Source organism: Branchiostoma belcheri, unplaced genomic scaffold, assembly GCF_001625305.1.
Source record: "Branchiostoma belcheri isolate BF01 breed outbred unplaced genomic scaffold, Haploidv18h27 scaffold176, whole genome shotgun sequence".
NCBI lineage: Eukaryota > Metazoa > Chordata > Leptocardii > Amphioxiformes > Branchiostomatidae > Branchiostoma > Branchiostoma belcheri.
Genome location: NW_017803224.1, coordinates 485,493 through 497,035, shown reverse-complemented (window position 1 = coordinate 497,035; position 11,543 = coordinate 485,493). Strand labels below are relative to the sequence as shown.

Below are 11,543 nucleotides of genomic sequence, written 5' to 3'. Positions count from 1 at the left end.
GGCGAATGCTCAGATAAAATATAGGCAAAACTAAAGATGTTTTTGTTTTCATGAACACACTGTCCTTACACAGGGACCCATTTGAGGTCACAAATAGGCATAAAATTGGTGTGAAATTGTTTAGGTACAGTACCGGTACTGAGGGATTAGGTATTTTGGACCTGTACCTAATCAATTTTTCCGGTACAGTATCGGTACTGCGTACCGGTACACAGCTCTAGTCATGAGGGTTATGTATCGTTATGAATAATAGCCAAAAGTCATATATATGGTATAATGGTAAAAATTAATATGCATAATTATATATAATAACCAAAATGGATATGCATAGTTATATATAATGGTTAAAAGGGATATGCATAATTATGTATAATGGTTAAAAGGATATACATAATTATGTATAATGATCAAAAGGGATATACATAGTTATGTATAATGATCAAGAGGGATATACATAATTATGTATAATGATCAAAAGGGATATACATAATTATGTATAATGGAAAAACTAATATGTATAATCATACATGATTATAGATAAATATAGTATAATCATGTATAATTATGTATAATTGGACTATACCCTAGGGACTAATTAACACATTCCACATATTTGTCACCTTCTACTATGTACTCAGAAAAAATATAAACCTAATTGGGTAAAGCAATTTAGAGTTATTAGCGAGGAGTCCATAATTAAAGTGTTTTTCCATAATTAAAGTGCTGCTTGTTAAATTCAGAATCAACTGCAAAATGCTCATATTTTGCCCTGAACAGTTGAAAACAGTCATTTTCATCCTAGTTGTTACAGTTATTCCATCTTTCAATGCAATGGTATCATTAAAAGTTCAAAATTCATTGTTTAAATTTTGAACCAGCCTGGTGTGTTGACTTCATGGCTCCTATCGTACCATTTTGGGCCATAATAGGATGCCTAGGCCTGTTTTTATTTTTTTTTCGCCCGCCCGCACCACTATTTTTCTAGAAAAATCCGTTAACCAAGAAATTAAATTGGTGTGGCCCTAGGGAAAAAAAATGTTGTGTTTGCTGTTTCCCGACTGACCCTAGAAAAAACTGCCGACCGTAGCCTGTTCTTTGGTGAACTCGCTGCACGGGACATAAATTTTCGAGCTGATCAACCTTTTCTAGCTCCATGTCAATCCAGTCACAAATCTATTCAGCGACTGCCTGGCCCTGGCAGTCACCTTGAATTGATCGTAGAGGAAAAAAATGTTGTGTTTCCTGTTTCCTGACCGACCCTAGAAAAACCTGCTGACCCTAGACTTTTTAAGGGGTGGACTCCTGCAAGGGACATAAATTTTTGAGCTGGTCAACCTTTTCTAGCTCCATGATCTGACACCTGAGTGATGTCATTATACAATCTGTTTTCTGACATTGACATTGTAGGTTTTACTTCATTTATAGTCTCTATTTTAAAAATTTAGAAGTTTAAATTTGTTTCTAGTATATTGTTTTTTGTGCTTTGTCATTAGATTTTGAGTCTGTAGGAGATGTCATCCATAACATTGACTCACTGTGGCTAAAGCCAAGTAAAGGAAAAGGAAAAAAAAACAGAAATAGATAGCTCTTGTTCACTTGACATTTACCTGTACTTACCAACAGTGTTTTGAACCATTTATTGATATTAACAGTCCCAGACATGGAACTGACATCAAAAACAGTCTGCGACATTTCCCTTGGTCATTTGTCTAGGATCTATTGCAGCACTACGTGTTACGGAACAAGCAGAAGAAGTAAACCCTTAATGGCTTGTGACATTTTCCTTGATACCTCCACGGTTTAGCTAAAAGCCATGGAGTATTTATGTGTGCTGACACAGATATACGTGTAGGGCCTAGGAAAAAAAATGATGGGGTTTCCTGTTTCAGTCCTGAAGAAATTAGGGTCGGTAAGGCCACACCAATTTAATTTGTTGTTTCTCAGATTTTTTCAGAAAAAATATGAAGCAACAGGGCGAAATAAAAAAAAAAACAGGCCAAGGCACCCCATGATAGCCGGAAATGTTCCAATATGAGCCATGAAGTCACAAATTTTTTATTTTTGCAAATCAGAAAAAAATGGACAGGGGAAATCCAAGAAACAACAAATTAAATTGGTGTGGCCTAGGTAGGGATTATCTTCTTTTTTTCTTTTAGATTTCAGTGATATCTATATAGGGGACCAACTTATACAAAACAGTTTAACAAAGTGATACTTGCATTAGGACACTTTTATTTTCAATGTCAATGTTAGAAAACCAATTGTACAACATTTTATCACTCAGGTGTCAGATCATGGAGCTAGAATATATAGTAGAAAAAATTATGTTCTTTGTTCTTTGCAGGGGTCCACCCCCCAAAAAAGTCTAGGGTCGGCAGGTTTTTCTAGGGTCAGTCGGGAAACAGGAAACACAAGATTTTTTTTCCTAGGCCTACTTTGTAGTAGGTTGGTTGCTAATTAAGGATCTCAGATTCTCAGCTTCCTGAAATTTTTCTAAGGCTAGTAGATACAAGGATGAAAGGTCAACGTATTAACAGATCAGTATCAGTTATGATTTAGTTTGTATTTTTCTGGTAGTAAAAGATAGTCGTAATAGAATTCCAAGTCTTGGTAATAGGGGCTATCATTCATAGGATCGCCAGTGTGTAATTCTAAATAAGTAATGCATCAAACACGCGATAGTGCTCATTAGTGATGCATACCGGTTCACTGGACTTGGATCCGGACTTGTAAGAATGTTTAGGTTCAAGTCCAAAAAAACCTAAAAGTCAAGAACTGAGTCCAGACTTATTATTTCACATACCCCTTTTCTTTCCAAACCACCTAAAATCTTCCGTAGATTGCAAAATCTTTGCTGCAAAATGAAGAAAACATTGCCATCGGGCATCGTCAAGTACCGGCCTCCATGTTACATGTATGTGGCCAAAGTTTCACCCAGACAACATTGCTGCAAGGTTGCCAACATGCAATTTTGTATATGTCATGGGTTTAGTCTGGAACTGAACCTAAACCTCTGGACTTGAATCCAGGCCTGAACCTAAAATTGGGTTTAGGTATGCAGCACTAGTGCTCATCAATGTGTAAGAAAATGTTATTGTATAGTGATGATGATATAGTCAGCAGGTTTTTAGCTAGGGGGGGGTGTCTGGGTGTCTTTTGGACAGTCCCTGTACTGAAAATAAGAAGAAATTGGACGCCCTACTTTTTCGAAGGACGCACTAAAGACACTGTATCTTTTCCCCTCCCAACCGCCTACCATGCACACATGCCTCCTTTCAGCCTTACAAAAATGATGTTGTAATGAATTTTTGAAGGTAGAAAACTTGGCTGTACCCTGTATTTCCTCAAAATTTGCATCTCAAAATGTAGGAAGTAGTGTTGGAGAGCATTACAAATTTTAAACAAGAGTTCCGAGATCTCATACCTCCATGAAATATGGGCTTGATATGTAAATGTAAATTTTTTCTTTAATTACACAAATGACCTCTGCATTAACATAATATATGCATCGTGATGTTAACTTTTGATTAACTTACAGATGTCCCAAGTATGACATTCCCATCATTCACCATTGAGGAATCATAGATTTTTTGCATTAATTATGCAAATTAGGTCATTTGCATAATTAGTATCTGTTGATGTTCGATCTACCATAGGTTATATACATTACATGTATGAAAGTTCTATAATGTAAAACACTGTAATTATAGAATTTCCTCATTAATTATGCAAATAAAGTCCTCATTTGCATAATTTGCAATTAATTATGTACATCTCTCTGTCAGATACCTACACACCAAAAATGATGAAAATACGCTGTTCCTATCTGGACTTATTGGCTTTCAAAGATTTCGCCCGAAAGTCCCCTGCAGTTCCTGAACAAGCTGCTAGGGGGACCAAACCCACACCACTTATTCCTGACAGGAAAAGCTATCTGTCACCAAAAATTCAAGACCATAGCATGTTCAGGACCAAAGATACAAAAACCGGAAGTTCTGCTGCAGTACCAAGGTCATCCACCAGGAGGCCCATATTTGACCTTGACCTTTGTCTTCCTAAGACTTATCAGCATACCAAATATCATCACAATCCATAAAGGCGTTATGAAGTTATGCTGACTACAAAGTTGCGGAAACACACACAGACACACACACAGACACACACACAGACACACAGACATACGCCGCCAAAAACAATACCTCCATTTTTCATGGAGGTAAAAAGCCCCCCCCCCCCCATAAAAAGCTTGTGCCTGTGCCACTTGCTGCGGAGCTTTGCTATGCATAGCATACGATAGAATAAATGGACACCCAACAAAAAAATCCTAACTAAAAGCCTGATAGTCAGTGTATAGTAAGGCCACTGCAAGTAAATTTTATGGATGACATCCTCTGCAGACTCCAAATCTAATGCGAGCGGGCGAAAAAAAATCAAGGTGGGCCGAAAAAAACAAGGTTCCTACAATTTCAAATTTTGACTCAATCATTGTACAAATGGTTTTGATTCAGTGGAAACACATATACACAGCCAGCATCACATGTCACTGCATCAAAGTAAGAAACAAATTAAATCAGAGCATTTTCTTGTCTCCTCTCTTCGTAGTTATCTGCCATCCACGTTCCGGCATGGCAACAGACATCTCTGCCCATTTTTGGCATGGTCACCACTGTCAGAAGGCAACAAAATTTCTTGTTTTTTTTTCCAAAATCAGGCGAAAATTCATGCGCGCGCTGATGTCATCCATAAAGATTACTAAAAAAGTCTTGCTGTGGCCTAAAGCTTGTATTGTGATGAATCATGATTCACACAAAGATTGTTACATACATTCACTGCCCTTTTTGAGAGGCTAGCAATTGAAGTTGGTGAGTCAATAGGGGTCAATGAGATTCAGAATCAATACGTCGCCTTCTTGTCTCTTGCAGAAAACATCCAAGCTTCGCAGAACAGCAGCAGTGCCGGTACGGCCATGCCAAATGGACCTTTGACAAAACAGCAACAAGAGCCACCGTCGAGCAAGGGTAGTGCATTCAGGGCTTACAGCAATGACAACAACCCCGCAGGCCCAAAATCCAACGGGCCGTCCAAAAAGTCCAGCGAGAATGGCATAGACCACACGTTGGAGGACGAGTTACAAGACATACTGGACTCACTAGCCATGACAACCGCGCACGAGCCACAGCCTCCGAAGAAACCCCCGAGGAAAAACATTGCGCCTTTTCCCACGGGTAGCCAGAGCGCGAGTTTGCCTAGGAACATGTTTACCACGTCCCCGCCCGCAAGGTCCCCTCCGTATTCAAACACTTCTCTCTCGCTCCCTCGATCGCCCGACTCACCAAAGGTGTCACCGAGGGGCGTCAGCCAACAGTCTCCTCACAGTAAACAGTCGCCAAAATTCGCTTACCCAGAGGAGAGTCAGTCTCCTCCGAGTCTCGGTTCACCGCGGGCGATGTTCGTTCCCATCCACGAAGGCAGCGTGGGCTCGCCGAACGGCAGTCTGCAGTCGGTCGGTTCGTCGCCGACCTCCACGCTCCGCCTGGAACGGAAAAGTCCGGTGGAGGAGCGTTACGAGCAGGCTCGCGCCGACCGCATCCGCGAACAGGAGGTGGAGAAAATGGAGCGGCAGAGACTGGAGGAGATCATCAACATGTGCGAAAAGTACGGCAGCCTGGAGAGGAGGAAAAGCCTGGAGAGGACGAAAAAAGTCGGCAACAAGAAGGACCCCACCGCGAAAGCCGAGGAGCAAAGAACGAGAGCCGGTAACAGCAATACGTCGTACAACGGCTCAAAGGACAGTATCAGCCCGACGGAGAAAGCAAGAATGATGCCCAACAGCAGCCCGGGTGGCAGTTTGGAAAGACAAGGGAGGTTAACGGAAGGTAGCCCGAGACTAGAAAGGAAAGGTAGTCTGAGGTCGAGAGGAGATAGCCCGCGGGGTACGATAGAGAGGAACGAAAAGCTCGCGTCCGGCGAGAGTACCACGAGATCTAAGGACGGCAGCCCGGCCAGGTCGCTGGAGAGGAGGGGGTCGGGAAGTAAGAACGTCCCCCTCCACGGTCACCACAACCCCCTGTTTGAGAAGCAGTGGCAGGATGGAGAGGCTTCGCCGGGATCGCCCACCAAGGGGGGGTATGAAGGGGAGGGGACACAGAAGCCTGCCAGGATGGTGAACATGCTGAACGGAACGGCAGTAACGGCATGAGCCCAGTGTCGCCGGTGTTTGTACAAAAGGATCAGGTGAGTTTTGTTTTTGTTACTTTAAATTTTGAACCTTTCACAGTAGTTTACACTTTTACAAATTTCTCCCCCGTGTAAAATGGTAAATATCAGACTATTTCCTCATCCAGAATATTGTTTTTATTTCGCGGCCCTCAAAATTGCATTTGATGAAGCCACCCTTTCCCTTCTACCACAAAATGATAGCGAAAATAAAATGAATTTGACAGAAGGTACTGTTTACTGTAAAAGTGTAAAACCTTCCTTGAAAGATCTTCCTTAGTTCTTCTGTTTGATAGCTGCCCATGGTAGATAGCCTGGGTGTCAGACTGTTTCCAGGGCCTACACAGGCCAGGGTTAACATGCCCCCAAGGAAATAATACCAAAGCCCCCCCCCCTCAATTGCTGGGTTTCTATGGACCTAGCATGTTCTGTCTGACATCCAGGCTAGTGGTAGAAGGCCCACGGTGCACGCTGAGTTGTCACCATGCCAGAATTTCCTGCCACACACTGATGCTTGACCTCAAGTATGGCGGTCATCAATTATCCACAACAGACATGGGGGAGGGCACAACATATCTATTTTTAACATGTCTGGGTGAGCGGAATTTTAGACTCCATCTTTCTGCTGTTGATATTTGAGACTTCTTTGCTTTGACAAAGAAATGGTGACCCAATATGAGTCACTATCATTGATGTGAATATATCAAAAACTGCCTTTCTAGTAGTAGTCTTCTGGCTACATGGACATACATGTTGGAGCTTGTACAATGTACATGTATCTATATTTAGTTTTGGCAACAGTTACTGTTCTATATACACATCCCAAAGTAACCATTTACATGTACCAGTACCACTTAGATTGAATGTGATTGGATATTCATAATATATTATATAGAGTTACAGCACAGGCCACGAAATACGCATCAGTTTTCGCGGGACGTTCTGCGAAATACCGCGGTACGTCCTGCGGTATATCGCGAAACGCCGTGCGGAATATCGCGAAACGCCGTGCGGAATATTGCGGAAGGCCGTGCGGAATATTGCGGAAGGCCGTGCGAAATATTGCGGAAGGCCGTGCGTAAGATTGCGGAAGGCCGTGCGTAAGATTGCGGGACGTCCCGCAGAATTTCGCAGAACTTTCCACTGGTATTATGGAAACGCCGCTGCGAAACTTCTTCTGCGTAAGAAATCTTTCGCAAGATTTCGGTCGTTAATGAGCAGCCTTTGTATTCTGAGATTTACATGACACTTATTCCACCTCATTTTCACGTATTTGTTGATAATTTGTGGACAATACCGGGGATTATCAGCGCGGCGGGTCGGACGCTGCCACGGCTGTGCTTGGGCGATTGATGTTTACTATTTGATACGCTGAGTTTGTTCCGATCCGTGTGATTCCAATAAACATCTCACATAACTACGAACTAGTTGGAAGAATGATAGATGCATGAATGCCTGTGTATGATTTAACAAACAAAATCTGACGCTATTATAAAAACTGCCAGACGCTCTTCTCCGCTGGAACAACGCAAGCTGGAGGTCAATGACCTGCGGTCGAACACGTAATGTGTATCGTCAACATTTTCTGCAAGGCATGACTTCGCCGAAGAAACCACTTTTTAAAATTTTAAGCTTTAAATGCTTCGACTCTGTGGCCAAAAATAACGAAGTTTGATATTGTCCCTGTTTGCAAGGACGCTATATGTTGTAGAAGCTCCTTGCTGTTTGTGATTATCGATTCAGAACTACGTGATACATTTTAGAGCGAGGCATTTTCCCATAGCCACACGCACATACTTGATCGACAGGCGTTTCCCTTTGAAGAAGTTGCCGCCCCTGCCGTCGGCGCCAACAGTCTAGCTGGGCTGCTCCAATGATTTCGCCCGTCTTCGTTACAAACACGATCTTCACCGACTATAACCGAGGCTCTGTGATTGGTTTCTATGTGACAAATTTATATTCGCCTATCTTCGTTACAGTTCCGATCTTTACCGACTATATGTATAATCTACTAACGTTACTAGTATTATCTAGGTTCTTCGAGTGTACGTGTATAGATTCAGGCGTTCGTTTGGGTTGTTGCTGACGGAAGACTCGTGGTAATATTCAGAGTCGAACTAACGTTTTTGCATATGAGAATTAATATTATTGTGCCAAGCGCGAAGCATAATTCAAGGGTTCTTTACGCCCCATGGCTTTGTTGACACGCATCAAAAATTGATACATTTCGTTCGCCACGCTGTTGGGCCGGGCGTTCCCACGCACGTCGCCATAGTAACCGCACGTAGCAGCAGCGGCACTGGTAGACTCCCTGGCGCCGCAGACCACGTGGCGTTCCGGCGCGCCAATCACAACGCGCAGACGGGGACCCGCCCACCAGCCGGGCCGCAGAAGAGTTGAGACTCCGCCCAGAGACACCGCCTGAAGATTGTTAGACGACAGTAGCTTGTTCCGCCCTGCACGACCGGCGCGGCTTTGTAATTTTCTTGTCCCGATTTCATCCCAAAATTTTTCACAGAGTCAACTTTTATAGTCTGAGAACAAATGAATCTGCGTCAAATTTTGCATAAACACGTCAAGTTCGGGTTGTCCCGTACCGTGTTTATTTATTTTTCGGGTGCGTTGCCGTTTTTTTTTTTTGGCAAAAAAATCGACTCCATTTTCATCGCACCCACTACATCGCACCCTCTACATCCTCGCGCAGGTTTATTCAAAACTACACAAACAATACACAAATCTGTTCCTTACAAATGTATTTCTCAATATATCCGAATCCAAGATCGCTATATTTACAAATTGTACGATTTTTCACGATCAAAATTGTCCGGCATTTCTGGACGCACGTTACGAAGCGCTCCCTCCCACTCGAGTGCAACACACGTCCACCGCTACGAACCCTCTGCATTCTCGCCAATCCTCGCGCTAATTAACTCAAAACCACACAAACTACATACGAAACTGTTCCTTAGAATGTATATTTCAAACATCTAAATCCCAGAATGGTAACTTTGCGAATTGTACGAAATTTTACGGTTAAAAACTGATTGGTTGTTGCTCGGAAGCCAGCGGCGGCGTGGGGTGCCGGACAAAGAGTAAAATTATGTATTTCTTTCCAAATGCTGTTTTGTTTTGTACGACCAAAAATAGACTATTCTAGTAAATAAATTCAGGACTGAAAGAATCTTTCGGGAATACATATATACTGTATTTGTATGTGGGTTTATTGTGTATTTGACACAATTTTGGCGTTCATTCCACCGGGAAGTGTTCCGCGATCAGCGTGGGTTTCAAAACAAGAAACACAAGATCAAGAAACAAAGCTCCCGCTAATTAGAACCCTGTAACAATTCAGACCACAGCGATCATGTTTTCGATAAATATAATTGTGTACATGCACGTTTCAGAGAGGTAGAAATCTTAACTCAATCTATTAAACCACATTCTAGCTCAGGAATTTACGATCTTCACTGTTGGGTAAAAATATCGGCAGATCTCATGAACATTTTCACTCCGCGCTATAGAAAATGTAAACAAACCGGGTGTGATCTTTCTCCGCCCACGGCGCGGGTGGCCTGCATATGAAAAGGACGTATTTCTGCGGAAACGCGGCCTTACGGAGAGGTGTTTTGCGGAACTTTTGCAAAGTTCTGCGAAAGTGCTCTCAGGTGCACTGCGGGAAGTCGTGCGGAATACCGCGGTACGCCCTGCGAAATACCGCAGAACGCCGTGCGTAAGATTGCGGAACGCCGTGCGTAAGATTGCGGAACGCCGTGCGTAAGATTGCGGAACGTCGTGCGGAATATTGCGGGACGTCCTGCGGAATATTGCGGGACGTCCTGCGGAATATCGCGGTACGTCCCGCAGAACTTGATGCGTATTTCGTGGCCTGTACTGTATGTGTGCCGAAGGAAAATTTAGGTTCAGGACTTGTACAGGTGAACAGTTTTAGGTTATCTAAACAGGTTTGGCCTTTTTATTTTAATGGTAAATTGCTTCCTTATTATGGGTATTTCTATATTTTAATCTGACAACAAGACTATTTATAATATTACAAATTTTCCTTATTTGCATGTGCTATATTTTCAAAATTAACATCTTTAAAATACATGTAAAATTTGCTTACATCTTAAGTGTAAAAATGGGGTCCTTGAATGTGTATTATTTTGATCAAGTTGTTCATTTGTACCTCAATAATTTTATAGGGACAGGTACAGAATACCATGATAATGAATTACTGATTTTTTTCATGATACTTCTATTTTAAAAATTTGCAGTTTTCAACTTTGTCACTTCTGTACCACAAACATATCATTACTGTTAACAAATACTCCATGAACACCTGCATTTTTCTCAGACTGCAAACTTTTGCTACTGGGAACATACATGTAAGGCCACACCAATTTAATTTGTTATTTCTCGGATTTTTTCAGAAAAAATATGAAGCGACAGGGCGAAAAAAAATAAAAACAAGGAAAATCGTAGATTTTGTACCTCCGGGTATTGTAATGTATGTTGCAGAATGTTGGGTGCATGTTGGGACTGTTCTTTGAATTAACTAGTGAATTCGCGCGAATACCATTTTTTTCGTAAAAGTTTCGAAATGTTTGTAATTGGCTAAATGATGTGTGAAATCACTAATCCCCCCTAGCCGACTGGAGCCCAAAAATAGAAAGGACAGGAGGCATCCCGTGGCGAATCTGGCTGCCCGACCCTCAGCGACCAGCGATAATGTAAACAAACACAGTAACGGGTGTCCGAGACACGAAAAGGAAATACAAATAATCTTACGCCCCAAAACACATATACAATAAAACAAAAAAAACCTGCACCATCTACAGCCCATTAACAGAAGATACACCGAGTCCCGAGAAGGTCTGAGACAGTATACCACGGCATTTGTAAGCCGAAAACATCCGAAATTGCGCAAGAGGGCGTTGACCCCTGACCCATTGGCCCACCCGGAAGTTCGCTGGCTGCGACCCGCGCGATCCCACCAGGCACGAGACGTTGATTGACGGCACATGTGGTTCACATCTGAACAGTTTCAAAGAATGCTGACACCCCTCTGTGTGAAAGGTCAGATCAGTGGTCGCGACCTCAATGGTGATTATACATGCAAAGGTCAAAACCTGAGGCCCGACCAACACTGAAAGGGGTGTCCATCGGCGGTCTAAACGCATCATTTTCACGCACTAAAACACACATACTAAAAAACCAAAACAACGTGCACCATCTACAGCCCAACAGCAAAACGTATACCAAGTCCCAGACATATCCGTCCACCCAAACGCGAGAAACGGGTGCGAACGCAATTTTCGTCTTCCCTC

The 11,543-nt window shown here is 42.5% G+C and overlaps 1 protein-coding gene across 6 annotated transcripts in view; it reads left to right on the top strand.

Annotated features, from left to right (window-relative positions):
• Window positions 1-5,673: 5,673 nt before the first annotated feature.
• Window positions 5,674-11,543, top strand: part of LOC109467146 (pleckstrin homology-like domain family B member 2) — a 41,702-nt gene continuing 35,832 nt past the window's right edge. For all 6 annotated transcript variants that reach the window (XM_019765082.1, XM_019765081.1, XM_019765085.1 and 3 more), the window contains exon 1: window positions 5,674-6,234. In XM_019765082.1, the coding sequence (XP_019620641.1) occupies window positions 6,196-6,234 (39 nt within the window). In that variant the 5' untranslated portion in view covers window positions 5,674-6,195. The remainder of the gene's footprint in view (window positions 6,235-11,543) is intronic.